Source organism: Rhinatrema bivittatum, chromosome 6 (genome assembly GCF_901001135.1).
Source record: "Rhinatrema bivittatum chromosome 6, aRhiBiv1.1, whole genome shotgun sequence".
NCBI classification, from domain to species: Eukaryota; Metazoa; Chordata; class Amphibia; order Gymnophiona; family Rhinatrematidae; genus Rhinatrema; species Rhinatrema bivittatum.
This window is the reverse complement of record NC_042620.1, coordinates 126,924,144-126,946,960: the sequence shown is the minus strand read 5'-3', so window position 1 is coordinate 126,946,960 and position 22,817 is coordinate 126,924,144. Positions and strand designations below refer to the sequence as shown.

Below are 22,817 nucleotides of genomic sequence, written 5' to 3'. Positions count from 1 at the left end.
TGAATAGGGATAGACATGATTTCCTTAGGAGCATCGAGAAACTGAAGAAGATGTAACATCAGATGCTTAGAGTCCTCTTCAGTCTGAAGCTGGAATGGAACTGTTTCAGACATGTATTTAACAAAGTTGATAAAGGACAAGTCCTCTGGAGGAGAATGCTTCCTTTCATCAGGAGGAGAGGGATGTGAAGGTATATCATCTGAATCCTGGGACGAATCATCGGTCCAGGGATTGTATGGCTCATCACCAGCTCCCATATGTTCATCAGCTCCCAGATGTTCATCACCAGCTCCCATATCTTCATCCAGAAGGTCCAGGCCTAAGCATCGATGGCTTTGGAAGTGGGACCGAAGGCATCGATGGAGGCATTGGAGGCACCGATGGAATCGGTGACATTGATGGATGTGTCAGTGGGAGCACTCCGGAGAGCGGAATGGAGATCGATGATTCTTCTTCTTCCAATAACAAGGGTATTGCTGAGGAAGGAATTGGGGCCATCGGTTCTCTTGGATGCACCGGTGGAAGGGCACTGATTAACTTGTCCATTCTTACCAATAGCAGTGTAAGCGCCATGGGTATCGGATAGGTAGCCAGCTTGGGAACCAGCACCGGCATCGATGGAGGTTTGAACCCCTGGAGTGCTTTCCGATGGCCTCTTGGATCATCCGATCCAATTCCTCATGGAAACCTGGGGCATGGATACCCGGTTCCGGAGTAAGAGGCAGCACTGGCGTAGCCGGAGGGTCCACCGGTGAAGATGGAATCGCGGATCCCGGCACCTGTCTAGGTGGGGAACGCCTCGGTGACCCAGAAACAGAAGAGGATGGGGCCTTTTCTGTTCGGGACTGCTTTGTCGGTGACTCAGACGACGTTGATGCCAAGGGCTTGCCTGTATCGGTGGCCTGAGCTTTATGGTGGTGGTGTCGATGTTTTTCTCGATGTTCCCCTCGGTCTTTCTCCTGAGGAAGAACAGAGGGGGTCGACACCCGCGGAGTCGAAGTCGGTCTGGCAGCAGCGGTTTCCTGGTGCTGGCGAGAAGTAGACGTTGAAGCTATCGATGGCATAGGAGGTGTAACCAGATCCAGTTCAGAACTAAGAGGAGGATCAATGGCTGGCACTGGGCCTGATGGAGTCTGTGGTATACCCCCAACATCAATGGAGGACTGGTGCTCCTCACCGCAGGATAGCTTTGGGGCCATCAGAGTGAGCTGGTGCACCCCCGTGCCTGGCATCATGCATTGACAAGGACCAATGCCGATGTTTCTTCGGCTTCCCTCGATGCTCGGAATGGTCCTTCTTCGGTGCAGAGGACGATGAACTCAATGCCCTCGACCTAGAGGAACCTGACGATGGCTGGTCTCCGGAGTCTCATTCATTTGGCGACCTATATAGCCCCGCCAATTTCAAAGGCTTGGTGTCCATCGGTGTGGCTCCAAGGTCCCTCAATGCTGATGGATCGGTCTTTGCCAGCTCAAAGAGGCACTCCATTTTATCGAGCCAGACCTTACGTGCCTTCAAGGTCATCTTGAAAACTTGCTGCAACCCTCGAAGTCGTGTGATGCCCCAAGGCAGAGGACACATCTATCATGCAGATCTGTGATAGACATGATCCTTGCACACCTGTGGCACCATATAAAACCTGAAGTGGACATGTTGTCGTAAAATAATAGGGACGCAAGATTGAAATTAATGGCCGGTAGGCACCAACCACACTGTCATCCTGGGGGTTACAACAATGAAAATAACTTGCCAATAAACATAAAAAACCCTATCTAGGATGCTAACGGGAGAACCGGGGGGGGGGGGGGGGGGGGTGTACCATGCATTGACTGCACGAGACAGCGAAAAAGAATAGAAGTTGAAAAGTAGTCCAAAAAGTTGGCAAAGTGAACTCTCACCTGACTGCAAGATGACAGGCTTATCAGAAAAGAAGAGACTGAAAAGGACCCTGCGTGGACGTCTGCTATAATGCATGTTGAGCATCTCAGTGAGGCTCAATCAAAGTTCTAGAAACTTTTACATTTCTGTGCCGGGCTCCATCCAATGATGTCACCCATGTGTGAGGACTGCCATCCTGCTTGTCCTCGGAGAAAGCAGAGTTGCTTACCTGTAACAGGTGTTCTCCGAGGACAGCAGGATGTCAGTCTTCACGAAACCCGCCTGCCACCCTGTAGAGTTGGGTTTCCAGTATGTGGGTTTCTTCTTTATTATTTTATTCTTGAATTCCATATTATAAGGCTGAAGGGGATTCCACATGATCGCATGGTATAATGCATGCTGAGCATGCTCAATGAGGCTCAGTTAAAGTTCAAGAAACTTTGACATAAACTTTCCGTGCCGGGCTCCATCTGATGATGTCACCCATGTGAGAGGACTGCCATCCTGCTTGTCTTCGGAGAACCTGCACATTACAACAGTTACTACCCTTAATAGAAGGTATGGAGAGATAATCTATTTGGAGCAGCAGTTATGAAGCTAGCAACTTACTGGGAAGACTGGAAGGACCATTTGGATCTTCATCTGCTGTCATTTACTATGTTACTATGTTGTGCCTTTGTGTTGAGAACCAGGGATATAGAATGGGGTGGGCAAGCAAGTGGCATGCCCACCTTTGTTTTACAGCCCTAGTTCCAACACAAAGGCATCATGCTGCCCTTTTGTATCAGTTAGTCAGTCTTAGAGCATTCAAGCTGAAAAGGGAATGGAGAGCACCAAAATAATTCTTGCCTGGGTGCTATTTTGTTCAGCAACTGGCCTGGTTGGAACATATAAATAGTACACAGAACATCAAACCACATTTTATTCAAAACCTAAAATCCTTTTTGTAATCTTACATTTACCAAGCATGCAAAAATAATTGTCTTAAATCCATTTGTTGCTTAGATATACCTTGAACAAGTTACTCTATTTTCATTCTTACCAGTGATTTATATTGTTGCACATTTTATGTTATGTTTTCAAAAAGATTGTATGGTGCTGTCAGCAATTTAATTTACAATTTGTGGAACAACTGCCAAAGATGTAATTTGATTTACTTACCAGGGTTACAGTCTGTCAAGAGAGAACAAATAGACAGCAAAACCTTTGAAATAGTCAAAGCTGGACTCCAGTTGTCTTTCAAAATATCCAAACAGATGACTCCCTGACTGTTGATATTACAGTGATAGATCCTGGTACGAAACGTAACCTATTATAAAAATAAATCATAGGCCAAGACACAATATTAATTGTTACAACAGGAAGAAAAATTAATATAAATAAGTCGCTAGGTTATTTTCAAACAACAATGAAACTAGATTAACATAATACCTAAAATATTTGAATAATTCCGTAAACATAGGTACTCAAAAAGGAGACAATGCAAACATGGTAAATAATTCTTATAGCAAATGTATATTATATCAGTAATAGTAAAAATGACCATGTGCATTATTATATTAGTTATTTAATAGGTATGCAACAAATCTGACATACAAGAAAAGCCCATTGTCTAAGAATATTTATTGTGCAACATTCAAGCTGAACAGGAATTCTCCATGGCAGTGCAACAGTTGACTAAGAATTACAAATTAGGCCATCTTAATTCTTGTACTCTTATTGTATAACTAAAAAATAACACTTTTCTTATAATCAAACTTAAAATGTAATTTCTATGAGGCAGGTAGATTATAACAATGGGGTCAATTCATACATTTTGATACTGGAAAGGAAGATAAGATAGGTAAGTATTTATACTGGCCAGTGAATGAAAATCTTAGAAATTTACTCTCCAGGGAGGACTTCTTTGGGTGGTCAGATAGCACCAAATTACATGCCAATGAGTATATAATGAAGGAAATTATAGCCACCCTACTCCAAGTCATGGACTATATCAATTGCTGATTTCCCTACAGGTAAACCTCATTAGCTCTTATTGGCCATGCAAAAATGCTTGACTGATCTCGGTAACTTGTGGAACTGGGAGAGGAAAATGCAGCAAGCATGTGTGGGTTATGTCATCAGCACCAGTGGAGGCCAAGAAGTAAAAAAATATCTGTCCTAAAATCTATCCTCTCATTATCTCATTTGCATGCTCTCTGAAACCCTTATTCATCCCAGTTGTCAAAAAATTAATAGGGTAAGCAGAAGCACATAAACACATAAAAAAACACTTATTATAGTCTGAAAACAAACCGACAATGCTGCAAGTTGCAGGGATCAAAGAATTGCTTATGGGCAAGGTATGTATATGTAGATAAGTCACCAAGCATATTTTTTCACATCTACACAGTCCTAAGTTTGCTTTGTTGGGTTTTTTTTTTTTTGGTTTAACACTTTGTCACTTACTTTGCCATCCCCAGCAGTCATGTCAACTTTCATTCATTTCATTCCTACAGACATCATAATATCTTTATTCAAACATTGTTTGGGATAGTGATATATAGCACAGGATGCCCAGTACATGTCCTCCTCTCTCTGTTCTGGGCAAGGATGAATAATAAGACTCAAGAAATTTATCATGCCAGCAAATGTACATACGTGCAAATACTGGGGACACTCCCTCTTCTTGTCCACTTTCTCAAGCCTGCTATTTACAGTCCTCAAAAGCTGAGCATGCCTCTTCTGCTGTGTCTAAGCAGCAAAAATTCATCTAGGCCCTTTAAGGCATGGAAAAGTTCTGTTCTAACGGCAGTATTGTATATGGTATCAAAAGGCAGACATCATATGCTCATGCTCATTGCCTGACAGCGAATCTTCAACATCACTATCCTTGCTGATGTTGACACCCCGAACCACCACCAACTGACTTTACTTCAGCTAGCCCCAACTCAGGTAAATCTAGAATGTCTTGTCTCTCAGCATTTTACATGAGAAAAGAAGGGTTCATGTACATTGTTTATTTAAAACCATTTATATTCTACCACTCCTAACATCAGTTATCCTCAGTAGGTAACAACAAAAAAACATAAGATATAACAGCAATAGATAATAATAATACGGTATAAAATCACATTTCAATAAATAGCAGTTCGTTATAATACATAAAATCCAAAAGATCATCATTACATCTAAAAGGATGCAGGCAAAACACAATTAGCAGCAAATTATCAAATTACAATTTAAGCCATTTCAAAATGGAAAAACAGTAAAGTCTCTTCGTCTTTTTCCTGAAAGCTAAACAGCTTTCTTCAAGTCATACTTCTACAGGAAGAGTGTTCCACAGAATGGGGCCAACAACTGAAATTATTGTTGATCTGCTCTCCATTAAACAACAATGTTTAAAAGATGGAACCGATAACATAAGCTGTCAAGAAGAAAGCAATGAACAACCAGGGACATATTTAGATAAAGCTGATCTAAAATGATCAGGTGTGTCCCCTCTTCGTGCCTTAAAAACCAACATGACAATCTTAAACTTTATATGGTGAGTATACAGGCAACAAATTCAACTCTATTAAAACTGGGGTCACATGCTCATGATATGCGAAGGCAACAATAAGACAGGCAGCTTTACCTAGAGTACATGAGCAAATAAGCCGGCATGTACTTTGATACAGAGAATTGAAATAATCAATATAAGACAATACCATTGCCTGCAGCACCATTCTAAAATCATTAGAGGACAGAACTGGCCTAAGTTAATGAACCAAATGCATCTTAAAAAATGAAATCTTTGACACCGTCTTAATTTGATCTTTCAGTATTAACTGGGAGTCATAAATAACTCCCAGGTTCTATACTTGTTCCACTATTGAAAGTGTTGCATTACCTAGCTTCACTTGAAGCAGAGGAATAGGCTCACTTATAATATCTCAGTTTTCTTCAAATTCAATACCAGTTGTTCAAATACCAGTTGCATACTGCTAGAATGAGAGTCTTGCTTCTAGAATAATACTTAGCTTCATAAATGGTGAACTTTGTCCCTAATGGCTTTCTTCTTGTGTGTTTATGCCAAGAAAGAGAGGCAGCATCAAAGAGGACAGGCAGGAAGGAGATGGGAGCAGGGACAGTAATGAGATGGAGCAAATATACATTAAATATTAGATATATTGTATGGCAAAACTTTTGTATAGCAGTCTCTGATAAACAAGAATAATTTTGTATAGCATTTGATCAAAATTGTATAGCAGATTTTAATTAGAAGAGAATATTTATATAAACTGTTTCACTTGAGTCACATATTTTTTCACTCAATGTTCTATTTCCTTTATTCCTTTTTCTCTTCATATTTCTTTGCCCTTGGTTAGCTATTTCCTGCCATCTCTCCCATTTCTCACTTTGTTTCTCTTCCCAATAATTATTTTCCTTTCCCTCCTTCCCCAACTGTTTTCTCACTCTTCCCAACAATCTGATTTAGTCCACAACCTTCTCATTTCCACTCCCTCTGCAGCTTTCTCTCTCTCCACAAACTAGACACCACTAGTCTCCAGCACCCACTCCCAATAGCTCCTCTTGCTCAAACTGCCACTGGCAGTCTTATAGGATAATCCTGAAACTGTTGGCTACTGCTACCAGGAATGAAACCAGGATCTCCCCTACTAATTCAGGGCTTCCATGTCAACCCAGAGCTGTGATTTTAAATATGTTTAGCTCAGGTCCCAGATTTCCAAACACATTCCTGCCAGGTTGCCATGAGACTCCTCAGGGAGGATCATCACTGGCTCTCCCAGTGCTTTCCCCACAGTAGAGATCAGCTATCAAAACAAAATAATTGCATAGCTAATCAATGCAAAAATACTGTATACCCACAACCACTTTGCCTCCTACAACCATCCAAACTTATAAACCACTCATCATCCTACAGCAACACTCACCCCTTCTTACTTTTTCACCCCTATTCCCGAAACTAAATCTAACTACTCCAGCATCTATCTACACTTACCTCTTCTCACTAACCTCCAACATCAACAACATGGAGCTGAGAGTGCACTATAAGAGAGAAGTCTGAGGGCAAGACCTATTTCCTCTCTATCTCCTGGTTAAAAGCACTGCTCGTATGATCACTGAGCTCATTGAATTAATCCTTCTATATGGATACGAGAGTGGTTTGGAGTCTATAAAAGGAAGGGACAGAATTTCAAATGAATCCTGCATTTCCAGTTCTGTAACACATTCCACATCCACAGAAATTCCCCCAACGGACCTAGGACACTGTCCCTTACAACTCACCATATCAAAAATAAATATTCAAATTCAAGTGTAATCCCTGTAACAGCAATACAAACACCTTTCACAGCCATTATACGGTATGAAGTAACACAAACCTAACAAAAAAGAAATTCAGAACCTATATAGCAAATCTATCAAACCATAACAGCACTAACTCCACGGATAAACAGTAACTCTACTTTTGAAAAGGCAACACTGTAATTATTATACCAGGCCCTAGAATACCACTGTACTTCCTACTGCAGAAACAAAACCTGCCATACCAAACCAGCATTGGTAACTAAAAGTCAAACAATTACAAACTGGCCTATGAAATGGCAGTAAACATTATAATGTGCCCCAGAACAATACATATCCCTATATAGGAATTATAGACTTATAGAATCTCTCACTTTAGTTATACATAGAACATGAACAGACCTTCCTCTACTACAAAATAAGGGGCCACAAAATAGAACCAGAAGCCTGCAGATAAATACAGTACTGAAATAGAAACCCCAAGAAACCTGTGAGTAGTATAATACTGGAGAAAGAGAAACAAATGCATTTTCTCCTGTACTTTGCAAGATACAATACTGGAAGAGATGCACATTTCCTAAAGCTTACATATTCCAATCTCCAAAAATTCAAAATAAAATCTTTTCTTTTCTACCTTTGGGCATTTTGTTTTCATGATACGGTTGAACCAGTCTTTTTCATTTTCCTGGTGTTGGTCTTACCCAGGATTTCCTACCATTTTTAATTTCTTCTCCTGTTTTCTTCCTTCTCTACATCTATCTCTGACATTGATCTTTCCTTTTCATTTTTTTTCTCTATTTCTATCCAGTCATAGCTAGCTTTATTCTCCTCTTCTCTCATCCTCCAGTCTACAGTCTCCCTCTTTTCACTGCTCACCTCCTTACCAGCTTTCTCTCTTTCCCCAGCCTTTTAGACTCCCAATTGTCTTTCACACAATCTTTAGACCCCCATTTCCACTTTCTTTACTTATTCCCTCCCCAGCAATTATCTACATTCTTCACCTGCTCCATCTTTACTGTAAACTCATCCCCTTGGCATACAACCCCTTTCTTCTTTCTCTTACCCAGCTTCCTTTTTCCTCTCTTTCATCTCTCCCCCCAGTCCCGTTTCCATACTCTTACTTACCCCTTTCACAGACATGTTTCTTTCCACTGCCTCTCAACCCCTTCCCAGTCCAACAGGTCCTTCACACATCTCTCCATCCCTTCCTCCCTCCAGACGTTCTTTTCCCCTTCTCACTCTCTCCCTCCAGATACTTCTTCCCCATTCTCATCCTTGCCTCCCTCCTTCCAGATGCCTTCTTCTTCACCTCAAAGCCTCTACCCCTTCTTACTTCCTCCATCCTGATCCTTTTATACTCTTTTCATTCCCTTTCATGTCTCCAGAAGCTCTTCTCTCCCTCCCTCCACCCCCCTCTTACCCATTCCTTCACTATCTTGGTTCTTCCCCGCCTTTTCCTCTCTACTTCAGTTCTTCCTCTCTCCTTTTCACCATGACTCTTCCTACCCTTCTCATCCTCTCCCTCCCTCCTTCTGCTCTTCTCTCAACCCCACTTTTTAAAGCTTCTCTCCCTTTTTTCATCCTCTCCCTATGCTTTTCCCCACATTCTCGCCTCCTGGCTTTCCCCCTCTTCTTACTCCATCCTATGCCTTTCTCATCCTGTCCCTCCCAGCCTCTTCCCCCCTCCCATTCTGAATGCAAGGGCTCACCCATCATGGTTATTTCCATTCTGAACTCCCCTCCTCCCCGTATGAGCCAGCAGCAGAAGTGTTTAAGTGAGTCTTCTCCTGCTACCATGGGGCTGGTTTCATGGTAGGAGCAATACAATCTTGCTGTTCCTATCATGAAATTGGTTCTAAGGCAACAAGAGATGATATTCAGTCAAAACGCTGCTCCTGTTGCCAATTCTCATGAGAGGGTCAGTCTATTGCTGTACTACATCGGATTAGGCAGGTATTTGGGTTACTCCAGGCCCAATGCAATATCTAAAACTGGGGTGGCAAGGCTTTTTGGGGGTGACACTTGACAGTCCTTGCCACCATGTAGCAATGCCTATGATGGGGAGACATGCTTTTTGGGACTATAGACCTGCAAAGTTTTGTTACTATTTTAGGGAGCTCAGGGGGAAAGGAAATTTGGCTGCAAAGGGCTGACATTTGTTTCACTGGGTTGGAGGAGTGAAGGATTGGGCCAGCAGACCTGCTTATTTTTCTTTTGTTTTAATAACATCAAATTGCCACTTAACAGGCTAAACTCTTGGAATATAGCTGGGTAATGTTAAAGTTATCCAGGTATAGCAAATGTTGCTTACCTGATGTAACAGGGGTTCTCACAGGACAGCAGGATGTTAGTCCTCACAAATGGGTGACATCGAGGATGGAGCCCAACCACGGAAAACTTCTGTCAAAGTTTCAGAAACTTTGACTGGCCCCTACTGGGCATGCCCAGCACGGCACTAACCCTGCAGCCAGCAGGGGTCTCCCTTCAGTCTTGTTTCAAAGCTACAGGCAGTGCCGAAAAATAAAATAAGAAAACGAACCCAACACCGCGGGGTGGCGGGCGGGTTTCGTGAGGACTAACATCCTGCTGTCCTGTGAGAACACCTGTTACATCAGGTAAGCAACATTTACTTTCTCACAGGACAAGAAGGATGGTTGTCCTCACAAATGGGTGAGTACCGAGCTGAGGATGTCCGAACCTGCACCAAATGTACCCAACGGCGTGCAACAGGCACAACAACTAGGGTGGAATTTGGGAGAGGGCATCTGCACCCTACCGGGAAGGTGGAAGGGTGTTGGTACATCATGTTGGAAAAAGGTTACGCAAGACAGATTGGCTGAAGATGGAATCCTGTCTTCCAGCTTTGTCCAAACAATAGTGGGCTGCAAATGTATGTAGGGAACTCCAGGTTGCAGCCTTGCAGATGTCAGGAAGCGGCACCGATCGAAGGTGTGCTACTGAAGTCGCCATGGCCCTCACAGAGTGTGCTTTGACACGGTCTTGGAAAGGAATGCCAGCTTGCTGATAGCAAAAGGAGATGCAGTCCGCCAACCATGAGGAAAGAGCCTGCTTACCCACAGGCTGCCCTAACTTGTTAGGATGGAAAGAGACAAATAATTGAGTGCTCTTCCTGTGGGCAGCTGTACGGTCTAGGTAAAAAGCTAGAGCCCGTTTACAGTCTAGGGTATGCAGAATCTGTTCCCCGGAGTTGGAGTGGGGCCTGGGAAAGAAGATAGGTAGAATAATGGATTGATTAATATGAAACTCCGAAACTACCTTGGGTAAGAATTTAGGGTGAGTGCGGAGTACCGCCCAGTCCTGCAGGAGTTTAGTGTAAGGCGGATAGGTAACTAGGGCCTGTAATTCACTAACCCGGCGAGCTGAAGTGATAGCCAAAAGGAATAACACTTTCCATGTGAGATATTTTAGGTCACAGGAGTGAAGAGGTTCGAAAGGTGGTTTCATAAGGCGACCAAGAACCAGATTAAGGTCCCAAGATGGGGCCGGAGGACGTAAAGGTGGCTTCAAATGGAGCAAGCCTTTAAGAAAGTGTGTTACAAGGGGTTGTACTGAAATAGGGACACCCCGATACCTTTATGGAAGGCGGCTACCGCACTGACATGCATTCTAATGGAAGAGGTCTTCAGACCTGATTCTGATAGATGCCAGAGATAGTCCAAGAATTTAGAGATTGGACAGGAAAGGGGATCAAGGGACTGAGAAGTGCACCATGAAGTATACCTTTTCCATTTGTAGGAATAAGATTTTCTTGTGGAAGGCTTTCGTGAAGCGATCAGGACACGAGAAACTGAATCCGAAAGGTTAAATGGCTGAAGGACTAACCTTTCAACAAGGGACAAGGCTTGGATGTTGGGATGGAGGAGGCATCCGTCGTTTTGAGTGAGCAAATGCGGGTCCTTTCCCAAAGGAATGTGCCTGCGGATGGAGAGATCCTGGAGTATGGGAAACCACACTTGGCGTGGCCAGTGCGGTGCTATCAGGATCATAGTTCCTCTGTCCTGACGCAGTTTCACGAGAGTCTTCGACAGAAGAGGAAGTGGAGGGAATGCATAGAGCAGACCGGTTGTCCAAGTGAGGGAGAATGCATCCCTCGGCCGAGAGTGCTTGCTCCGAATGAGAGAGCAGTAATTGTCCACTTTGTGGTTCTGAGGGGACGCAAAGAGGTCTAATTTGGGGATAACCCCATTTGTGAAACAGAGAGGTCGCTACCAAAGGATTGAGTGACCACTCGTGTGGTTGGAAGACACGGCTCAGCTGGTCTGCCAATACATTGTCTACTCCCGGCAGGTAGGTGGCCCTGAGGTACATGGAGCGGGAGAGGGCTTCTGCCCAAATCTGCGCAGCTTCCTGACACAGAAGGAAGGAGCCTGTGCCTCCCTACTTGTTTATGTACCACATGGCCACCTGGTTGTCTGTCTGAATTAAGATTGCGTGGTTCGAGAGGCAATCTTGAAAAGTCCTGAGAGCATAGCGAATTGCTCGCAGCTCCAGGAAATTTATCTGGTGTTTGGCTTCCTCTAGTGACCAGAATCCTTGAGTTTGTAGATTGTTTACATGGGCTCCCCAACCGATGTTGGAAGCGTTGGTGGTGAGGATTACCTGGGGATCTGGTGGAAGAAAAAGCAAGCCCTGTAGGAGGTTGGATTGATTTGTCCACCAGGCAAGAGACAGTCGGAGTGCATCGGTGATGCGAACAATGGAGGACAGAGGCTGAACAGCTTGTGTCCATTGTAATCTCAGAGTCCACTGCGTGACTCTCATGGCTAAACGGGCCATGGGAGTCACATGAACTGAGGAGGCCATGTGACCCAGTAGAACGAGGAATTGGCGAGCTGTTGCTGTGTGTTGAGACTGCAGCTGGCGAGCTAGGGACACAAGGGTTTGAACCTGTAAGGTGTCCAAGTCTGCCCCAATGAAGGATAAGGTCTGAGATGGGACTAAGTAGGATTTGTCGTAATTGACAAGAAACCCTAGAGAAAGCAAAGTTTGAGTTGTTAGGGTCAGGGAGGACCGAGCAATCTGCTGGGTTGGGGTCCTGATTAACCAATCGTCCAGATAGGGGTAGACGTGGACACCTGCCCTCCTCAAAAAAGCTGCAACTACCACGAGGCATTTGGTGAAAACTCGTGGTGCGGATGCCAGGCCGAAAGGTAGCACTCGATATTGGTAGTGATTTCGGCCTACTAGAAAACGCAGGTATTTGCGATGAGATTGCGTGACCGCAATGTGGGTATATGCGTCTTTCAGGTCTAGAGAGCATAGCCAATCCCCTCTTTGCAGCAGAGGGAGAAGCGAGCCCAGGGTTACCATCTTGAACTTCTCCTTGTGAAGGTACTTGTTCAGGGCCCGTAGGTCCAGGATTGGACGAAGTCCCCCTGACTTTTTTGGGATCAGGAAGTACCTGGAGTAGAACCCTAGTCCTTGTTGTAAGGGAGGAACGGGTTTTATAGCGTTTGACTGTAGGAGAAGAGAAACTTCCTGCTCTAAAAGAACAGAGTGATCGGTGAGTCTCCACACCTGCAGGGGTGGGGAGTCGGAAGGGAGAGTCAGGAAGTTGAGATGGTAACCCTGTGCAACTATCGCTATCACCCACTGATCTGTGGTGATATGATGCCACCTTTCTAGAAAGTGGCACAGCCAACCTCCTACTGGTATGGCTGGAAGAGGGGTTTGGCAAGTGCTCTCTAAGAGAGAGTCAAAAACCCGCCGCAGGGCCAGGTGGTGGAGCTGCTGCGGGCTTTTGTTTACGAGACTGGCGAGGTTGAGTTTTATGGTAAGACCTCGCAGGCCTAGCCTTGGCTAGTGGGGGATAATACTTCCGTGGCCGGAAGAAAGACTTTTTAGAGTCCTTTCTAAACGGCTGTTTAGAAGGCAAGTCAGGAGGAATGGATGAGAGCTGTTTAAGTGTCTCATGATGATCCTTTAGTTCAGCAACAATTTGCTGAATCTGCTCACCAAACAAATTATCCCCTAGACAGGGCAAGTCAGAGAGCCTGTCCTGAACTTCTGGACAAAGGTCAGATGACTTGAGCCAAGCCCAGCGTCTGGCAGAGATGGCCGTAGCAGAAAGTCTAGTGGAAGCATCAAAGATGTCATAAGCCGTTCTTATTTCATGCTTCCCAGCTTCAAATCCTTTATTTAGTAGGGATTGAAGCTGTGGTTGAAACTGTTCTGGTAAGGCATCTGAGTACTCCTGCATCTGTTTCAGGATGACCCTATTATATTGAGTCATATACAGCTGATAAGAAGCTATTCTAGAGATCAGCATGGCTCCTTGGTACACCTTTCTACCTATACTATCTAGGAATTTATTTTCCTTAGTAGGAGGTATGGAAGAATGTGGCTTTAGTTGTTTAGCTTTCTTTTGAGCCGACTCTACCACAACAGAATGATGGTCCAATTGTGGTTTCTGAAAGCCAGGTGCTGACTGTACGAGATAGGTAGAGTCAGCTTTTTTGTTTACCGGAGCAATAGATCCAGGAGATTCCCAATTCTTTTTGAGAAGGTCTAGAAAAACCTGATGAATTGGAATAGAGGTGATGACCTTAGGGGCATCCAGGAATTGGAGCAATTCCATCATCTGGTGCCTGTCATCTTGTTCAGATTGAAGTTGGAAAGGGACGAACTCCGACATTTCCTTCACAAAATTTATGAAAGAAAGGTCCTCAGGGGGAGAACGCTTTCTACTCCCCGCAGGAGAGGGTGGTGAAGGCAAATCATCGGTGTCAGTAGAGGTATCATCACCCCAGGTGTCATAAGGATCAGGATGCTGACCTGTAGGACCATGAGGGGGCTGAATACCTGAAGGCCCCGGTTGAGGCTCCGAGAAATTGGAAGGAATCACCGGGGGTATCGAGAATGTCCTCGATGGAATCGGTGCCGGCATCGAGGGAATCGGCGTCAGCATCGGAATCCTCGGTGGAGCTGATGTGCGTATCGCCCCCGAGGAATGTATCGGTGGCGAGGGACGACAAGGCACCGATGGAACTACCCCGGAAGGGGGAATTCGGTACGGTGTTTCTCCACCTGATGAGAAGGCTGTCGGCGATCCGGGAATTGCCGGTGGAAGGGCATTCATAAGCGCTTCCATCCGGGCAAGCAGCGGTGCCAGTGCTGCTGGAATCGGATCGGTGACCGGTTCCACTCTCTGTGCCGGAGTTGGTGCCGGAGGAGTCTGGAACCGTAGTATCGCCTTGTCGATGGCCTCCTGGACCAGCCGGTCCAGTTCTGCCCGGAGACCTGGGGTAACGAGACCCGGCTCGACGGGAGAGGGAGGCTGAGGCTGAGCCGGAGGGACCACCGTCACCGGTGGAATCGCGGCTCCCAAACCCCGGAGGGGTGAGGGTTGCCTCGGTGTCTGGGAGACAGGAGTGGACGGTACCACTTCTGGTCGAGACTTTTTTGGCGGAGGCTCGGACAGTGCGGAGGCCGATGACATCGGTTCCTCGACAGGCCGAGACTTATGACGTCGATGGCGATGTTTCTCCTTCCGATCCCCTCGATGATCAGGGGAAGGGACAGGAGTCGATGGCCGTGAAGTCGTCGATGGCGGACGGTCACCGGAGGGCTGTCGATGATGATGAGACTTCGACGGTGCCGGTTCCGATGATGTCGATGCAATCGATGGCGTTGGGGTACGAGCATGGAAAAGGAGTCCCATCTTCTCCATTATGGCTTTGCGACCTTTTGATGTCATTAGGGCACATTTGGTGCAAGTCAGGACATCATGCTCGCTTCCTAAGCACAAAACACAGACTCTATCTGGGTCTGTGATTGACATAGTTCGGGTACAATCCGGACACCGACGGAACCCCGACGCCATGGCCATAGGCCAAAAATTTAGCCGCGGGACTGTCGACTGCCAACGGGCCTCGAGGGCCAAACTCGACGGTAGTCAACCAAACGACGGCAAAAACTTACCGAACTTCCGCGGAGTGAAAAATTTGAAGAAGGGAGACCCCTGAGGGGCAAATTTTCTTCAGAAATTTAATTGAAGAAGTCCTGTCAGGAACGTGGTTAAGAGCTCTTTGACCACGTGGCTACTGCTATGCGGAAAAAAGAAGACTGAAGGGAGACCCCTGCTGGCTGCAGGGTTAGTGCCGTGCTGGGCATGCCCAGTAGGGGCCAGTCAAAGTTCCTGAAACTTTGACAGAAGTTTTCCGTGGTTGGGCTCCATCCTCGATGTCACCCATTTGTGAGGACAACCATCCTGCTTGTCCTGTGAGAAATGAATATATATATACCGCATTTTTCGCTCCATAAGACGCACTTTTTTCCCCCCAAAAGTGGGGGGAAAATGTATGTGCGTCTTATGGAGCGAATATAAAAAAACTAAAAATCTAACAAAACCCCCCCACCCTCCTGACTCCCCAAGACCTGCCAACTTAATTTACTTCAACCCCCCACCCTCCTGACCCCCCCAAGACCTGCCAAAAGTCCCTGGTGGTCCAGCGGGGATCCAGGAGCGCTCCGAGAGCGATTTCCTGGACTTGGGCCATCGACTGCCAGTAATCAAAATGGTAATACAAATACTAAGGGCAGTAATACAAACAGGTTCTCTAATATTGTTGGGTTATAGTAATCAAAATGGCGCTGACGGCCCTTTGCCCTTACTATGTCACTGGGGCCGACTAATGGCAGCGGTAGCCCCTGTGACATAGTAAGGGCAAAGGGCCGTCGGCGCCATTTTGATTACTGGCAGCTGATGGCCCAAGTCAAGGAGATCGCTCCCGGACCGCTCCTGGACCCCCGCTGGACCACCAGGGACTTTTGGCAGGTCTTGGGGGGGGGGGGTGGTCAGGAGGGTGGGGAGGTTGAGTAAATTAATTTGGCAGGAGGGTGGGTGTTGTTAATTAATGTAAAGGGTTGGGATGGGGATGGTTTTTTTTTTTTGGGGGGGGGGGGGGTTCCCAGAGAAAGATAAAAGTTTTCTGATCTGGGGAGTGGACCGAAATGGCCCTCCCCAAACCCGAAAACAAAATGGGGAGAAAAAAAATGTTATGCACTCCCCTAATTTGCTCCATAAGACACACAGACGCCCATGGACAGAGCCGGTTTAGCACAATTTTTTTTTTTTTTTAAATTTTCCCTCTCTGAATCCGAGGTGCGTCTTATGGTCAGGTGCGTCTTATGGAGCGAAAAATACGGTAAATATGAAATCTAACCAGCTATATTCAAACATGAATGGTTAGGTTCCAAATTTACCTGGGTGGGTATACCCAGATCATTGTGAGGAAATTCAATGGGATGCTTATCCCGATGAATATCCTGATAACTTATCCGGCTAACCTTAGCTAGATTACTTATCCACTGTAAAATTTGCTCACTGTGTGTGTGTGTGTGGAGGGGAGGAACAGTGGTGAGTGGCAGATGTATGGAGTTACTTGTACAGGAGGTAAACACAGTAACCACCACTTTCAAAGAGGCAAGTGCCGAAAATGGTCTATGGCACTGTTTTCATTTAAAATAAACGTTAGATTATTTTTATCCAAAATGGGTCTCAAATTGGGAAAGACAGCTTTGAATTGTAAAGGTACTTTTCCTTACCATGTATCAGTTTTAGCCAAATCATTTTCCAAATTTGATAACTATTCTTTCTCCTGTTATTTTCCATAATTTTATGGAATATATCAGTGGTATAGCTGTATCAGTATTTCTTTAATCTGTTTTTAATAGACACTTCCTGATTTTCATGATTTTTCCTCTCCATTTTAGTACCAGAAGGGGGCAACAGACTCATTTTGTATTATATGTTAGAAACTTTTGTACTCTTATGAAGGAAAATGCATGGTGAGACTGTTGTCCTGGGGCTGACATACAAATTCAAGGATACTCTATCAACCAATTTATAGTGATCTTGTATCTTTGAGTTTTGCTTATAGTTTTTAGATGCTTAGAAAAATCTTTAGTTACATTAGCAAAAATTGACATTTAAGTAGTGGGGATCTTTGGACACCGTCCAAAGATCCCCACTACTTGTGAAAAAAAGTGAAGAAACTCTTTCCTTCAAACAGCTTTGATGCAAGAAAGATACATCCCAAGAGAAATATGTCACATAACATTTTCACATGGTATGCAATAGAACATATATGTATTATTGAATTTGTAAAATTTGCTGTATACTGTTCTGATCAATCTTGTACTGCCACAATTCAAGGAGGTACCTTCACTAATTCTACAAATATTCAGCTCGATACAGTATCGTCCGGTCGAAGATTGCCCGTCTGTAACGTGCTGGGAGCGCACAATACAGACGAGTAAGGCCATCCAGCGATACAGTCTCTAGTTTCACGCGTCCTTAGCGCTTTGTAAAATAGACACATTACCCTTTCCGCACCCAGCATGTAAATGAACGAAAAAGCTGTATAATGAAGGAATTAGCTATTCCCCTCCGATACTGTAACGGGCGCTGATATTATCTCCTTAGGAACCCGCTGTTTTGCCGCCGCCTTAACGTGCTAGTTTACCGCCTCCCCCTAGAAGGAGTTAGGACTGTGAGTCTAGTAACAAATCCATCGACACCGCTAAAGATACTCAAAAACAATAAAACAATAAGCCTGGCACCCTCCTTGATGTAGTACGTCCCGGATGCCCCCCCTCCCCAGCGCGCCCGCCACTACCCCTTTCATCAGCTGCATCCACCCATTATGCCCCTCACGGGCATGTCCCGCTTCACAGAGCGCTCCCACTCAAATCCGTTCATGGGTATATACCCTTTCGCCCCCCTCACAGCGCCATGCTACCACTGCGACCCGGCAGTCCCGTGAGGCCTACAAAAAAAAAAAAATCCCCGGCTCCCGCGCCCCCGCACTGGCCCGCCGACTCTACCCCCCTCCTCCCGATCGGGCGGGTAGGCGGCGGCGAAAAGCAAAAAAAACCAAAATCAATTTTTTTTTTTTTTTCAAAAAGCGACATCACACAACGCATAAAATAATTTCTCCAGCCTTAAAGCGACAATTTTAGTTTTTTCCAAAAGCGACTTACTTTTGGGATCTGTCAAGATCCCAGAAGTAAGTCGCAAAAGTAACTTACTTTTCTGAAGCCATCAGGAACACGATCTTAGCTCCTCCGGACGAAGACGAAGATGGCCACCTGCACGGGGAAAGCGTGCAATTGGCAGCTGAAGACGTGACGTCACGACGTTTGGCGTCACGAGATGTGACGTCACGTCTTCAGCGGCCAATTGCACGTTTTCCCCCGTGCAGGAGGCCATCTTCGTCTTGAGCTACGATCGTGATGGCTTCAGAAAAGTAAGTTACTTTTGCGACTTACTTGACAGATCCCAAAAGTAAGTCGCTTTAAGGCTGGAGAAATTATTTTATGCATTGTGTGATGTCGCTTTTTGAAAAAAAAAAAAATTGCTTTGGTTTTCGCCGCCGCCTACCCGCCCGATCGGGAGAGGGGTAGAGTCGGCGGGCCAGTGCGGGGGCGCGGGAGCCGGGGATTTTTTTTTTTTGTAGGCCTCACGGGACTGCCGGGTCGCAGTGGATGCAGCTGATGAAAGGGGTAGTGGCGGGCGCGCTGGGGAGGGGGGGGGCATCCGGGACGTACTACATCAAGGAGGGTGCCAGGCTTACCGAACCGCTGCTATTGCCTCTGCTCGCAGGTCTATTTCGCCGGCTTGCTGCACGCTTTCGCTTTGCTCGCACGCTTTCGCTTTGCTCGGCTCTGCTCGGCTCTGCTTTTTCTCCTCTCCCGTCTGTCTTCGCCGCTGTGCCTCACCTCCTCCCGGAGCAAGGCTGCTTTCGCGCCCTGCTCCGGGAGGAGGAGAGACACAGCGACGAAGCAACAAAGACTTTTCATGTTTTTTACACTTCCTGGTGCCTGTCATTCCAAATGTCATTTGAAATGACATTTGAAATGACAGGTACCAGCGCACCCAGGTTACTGTATAGGCGCTGTATTAAGCGCCTATACAGTAAAATGGGTTACGCGGGCATAACCTTTCCCTAACGCTTTAAAGCCGCGGCATGCATTTGCATGCAATTAGAAGAGAGTATCGGGGAGTTAGTGAAGAGAACTGTGCGTGCGGGGAGGAAGGGTGCGCCTGACACTGCCGCACTGTTTCTACCGCGGCCTTACTGTATCGTCCTGTTTGTAACTGATCACAGCACACAAATGTTCCTTACCTTTGGTGGCTTGAATGGATAATCAGATGAAAATGTGATGTCCAGAAAAAAAACACCCCCTTCATATACAGATCCTGGAGGCCCGAGTATAGTTGATCTCCATTCATAAATATTATCTCCTTTAGGTCCAGCACTATTTTAAAGAAAATATGAGATTTTGTAAGGGGTTGAACAAAAAAATAAGATGCAATTACCAGCAACTTAATCCAGGCTTAACTGGCTATTTGTTAAGTAAAGCAGTCTAGAATCACTACAGAAATAATAAGTAGTAGTAATTAGGGATGTGCAAACTTTAAAAGTTTGTTTTGTTTTTTCCTTTCATTTTTTTCCACAATTATAGTTTCATTTAATGTGTTTTGTTTCAGTCCCTTACAGAAATGAAATAAACATTAAAAATAAAAATAAAAAAATAAAACACAAACAAAAGAAGAAATGGGGCCTCCCTAGGCCCCTGTGTACTCCCTCATCCTCCTCCAAAAACGTTCTCAGGGCCGGCCAGCACCATTTTCTTGTATGGTGCATGTTTGTACAGCCATACAAGAAAATGGCACCAGCCAGCCTTGAGAACATGCCATTTTACATCACGATATGGTGCCGGTCTCAGGGCTGACCGGCGCCAATGAAATTCATAGGACCTAAGGGCAGAAGGAAAGTGGTCAACCTACTTAACCCTCTGGAATGGTGTACCCCAATGGATGGGATAATTGGGGGCCAGGGTGATTTCCTGCCCCAAGACCTTTTTTGGGGGAGGGGAAATTGGAGGCTCCAATTCATCTGCCTTGTGGAAATCTCCAGGCTGCCACGACGCTTTTTTTTTTTTTTTTTTAATTTCTTTTCAAAATGAAACAGAAGTAAACCAAAGAAATTTTGTTGGTTTTTCCTCTGTTTTATTTTGAACATATTATGAAATAAAATAGGAAATGTTGACATTTCCTATTTTTTTCAAATGAATGTGCATCAGTAATATTAATACTATTCCTCTCTAAAATGTAAGATGTGGTCACTATCCAAGTAGCCTAACCAAAATGCCCTTTGTCTCTCCCTTATCCTTCATGATCTATATTACCTATATCATTTCTCTCCCTATCATTTCTCTCCCTGAAAGGCAGGCAGATATATTCCATCACACATACTGTTAGGTTGATAAACACTAAATCTCATTTCCTTATTGCTCTACATTACTGTTGCCTTACTTTAAAGATCTCTGACATATTCTCCCTGATTTAATTTGTAATGACTACTATGCCTTAGTTAAGACATTAACAATGTAAATGTTGACCCATTTAATACGCTTTGAACGCTCTAGTTGGAAAAGCATGGAATACATAAAGGATGATGATGATGATGAAAGACTGCACGCCAAGACCATTAATAGTGGCAACTGTTGTTTTATTTAAACTGGGAATAAATGATTCTAAACTTATTTATTTGGATTTATCTTCCTTTTTGAATAAGAAATTCAACCAAAGCGGAGTTCAACATTTTTAGATACCTGAATAGAAGCCCTAGTGTACACGTTCAAACATTAAAATATATACATGTAATAAAACCAATTCCCACCCCCACTTTTTTGCTTTAGTTTGTAGCAAAAAGATAAATGTATGTTGCCATCTCTTACAGAGCTCTGTATCTTCATTTTTGTAAATCATGTGCTTGTTTTCTTTTCTGCAGTTTTGATTTAGCACCAAAATTAAATGACAACCACTATTGTGAGATTGTTCTTTGGATAAGCGCATATGTGGAGTATTCATAATGAACTCTTAATACGTATGAAAGAGACTGAGAAAACGATTCCCCCAAGAACTAAAAGTGAGATTTCATGTATTTAAGGCTGGATTTCTCCTGAGCACATACAACTAACTTTGTAAATCTGATCAAATTATACCTGTCCTATCTATCAAGGACTGAGATAATATAACTTTTCTTTCAATTTATGCTAACAAAAAAAGAATCAGTTTTCAAAAAGGACTCTTTCTTCAACAGAGGGTCCTATTTTACCAAGATTTTTGCTAAAGAGAAATTGGGAAAAACCCTTCTGAAAACAGGTTCACGGATATATATAAATATATTCTGCTGGATAATTTAAAATACATTATATTCCAACTACTTTCTACTCAAGCAATACTCGTATGCTTAACATCAATACAACATAACTGTTCCATGTAATATAAAACAACACATTTTTCAATTGCAGGTAGGAATTGAATATCAGTTACAGAATATCAGTTACAGAATGTCAGTTACAGAATCAATTCTGTAACTGACATTCCTTTGATATAATATTCATAAAATATAAAGAGGTCAATTTTCTAATAAATTTGCCCAGATAAATAAGAAGTTACTTGGGTACAATCCTGGGCTAAAACTGCCTTCCCCTTCGGGAGTAAAAAAAACGCATGTGGCTTCAGGATGCACATACTTTTAGACATGGGGAAAAGAAATGGAGAAAAGATGGGAGAAGATAAGAGAAAGCAAAATACATGCAGGGATTGGGATTTCTTTCTGAAATTCCCTTGTGTACTAGAAGTCCCTGATGGCCCAAATTTTTGATGGGAAATTTCCCAGGCAGTTTCCCTTTGAAAAATTAGCTTGTAAGTCAGTGGGTACTTAGAAGTTTAAAAATTGCACCCTATATGTTTAATAATGGAAAAGAAAGCAGAGTTGCTTACCTGTAACAGTTGTTAGTCTCCACACATGGGTGACATCATCGGATGGAGCCTGGAATGGAAAACTTATGTCAAAGTTTCTACAACTTTGACTAGGCACTTTGAGCATGCCCATCATGCCCTATACAACACATCCATGCAGGGTCCTTTTTCAGACTTGTAAAAGCAAGTTTGCTTACCATAAACGGTCTTTTCTGTAGATAGCAGGATGAATTAGCCATGCTGTCTGGGGACATCTTCCGGGACGGCCGAGGTGGAGCTTCCTCTAGATGACAGAGCTTTGCTATGTGTGAGCCTGTGCGTACTTTCCCACGTGGCGCCATCTTCCCTTCAGTCTTTCCAAAAGCAAATATGCAAAACACAAAGGAGGAGGAGACTGTCCAGGGAGGAGGGTGAGCCAGCATGGCTAATTCATCCTGCTATCTACAGAAAACACCATTTACGGAAAGTAAACTTGCTTTTTTCCAGCAGGTAAGTAGCCATGCTGTCTGAGAGTCCCCAGCTGAGATGAGAGGAGCGCAGCCATAGGAACATTCCCCTCCTTTAATTTTTTTTTGGTTTGGACGGCTATATGAGTCCGAGTCCAAGGGGCTGTGCTCATTTTGTACGTGATAGTGGACAGTCTCTTTATTTCTTCACAGAGTGGAGTATAGCATTTCCCACCACTCCGCCGCTGCTTGACGATTTATATAATAGTGTTCTGTGAAGGTGTGAAGGGAGGACCACTTGGCTGCTTTGCAAATGTCCACCAACGCAGCCATTGCCCGAACTTGTTGCGCTTTCGGCAATCCGGCAAGAGTCTTTGATGGCTTGGCGTAGCAGAACTGAATACATT

General features: G+C 44.4%; 1 protein-coding gene across 2 annotated transcripts in view; it reads right to left on the bottom strand.

The window, feature by feature from the left end:
* Nucleotides 1-22,817, bottom strand: part of UBE2E3 (ubiquitin conjugating enzyme E2 E3) — a 193,968-nt gene that overhangs the window by 15,647 nt on the left and 155,504 nt on the right. For both annotated transcript variants that reach the window (XM_029605914.1, XM_029605916.1), the window contains exons 4-5: nt 19,317-19,449; nt 3,040-3,187 (exon numbers count right to left, since the gene is read on the bottom strand). In XM_029605914.1, coding sequence (XP_029461774.1) covers nt 3,040-3,187; nt 19,317-19,449 — 281 coding nt within the window. The remainder of the gene's footprint in view (nt 1-3,039; nt 3,188-19,316; nt 19,450-22,817) is intronic.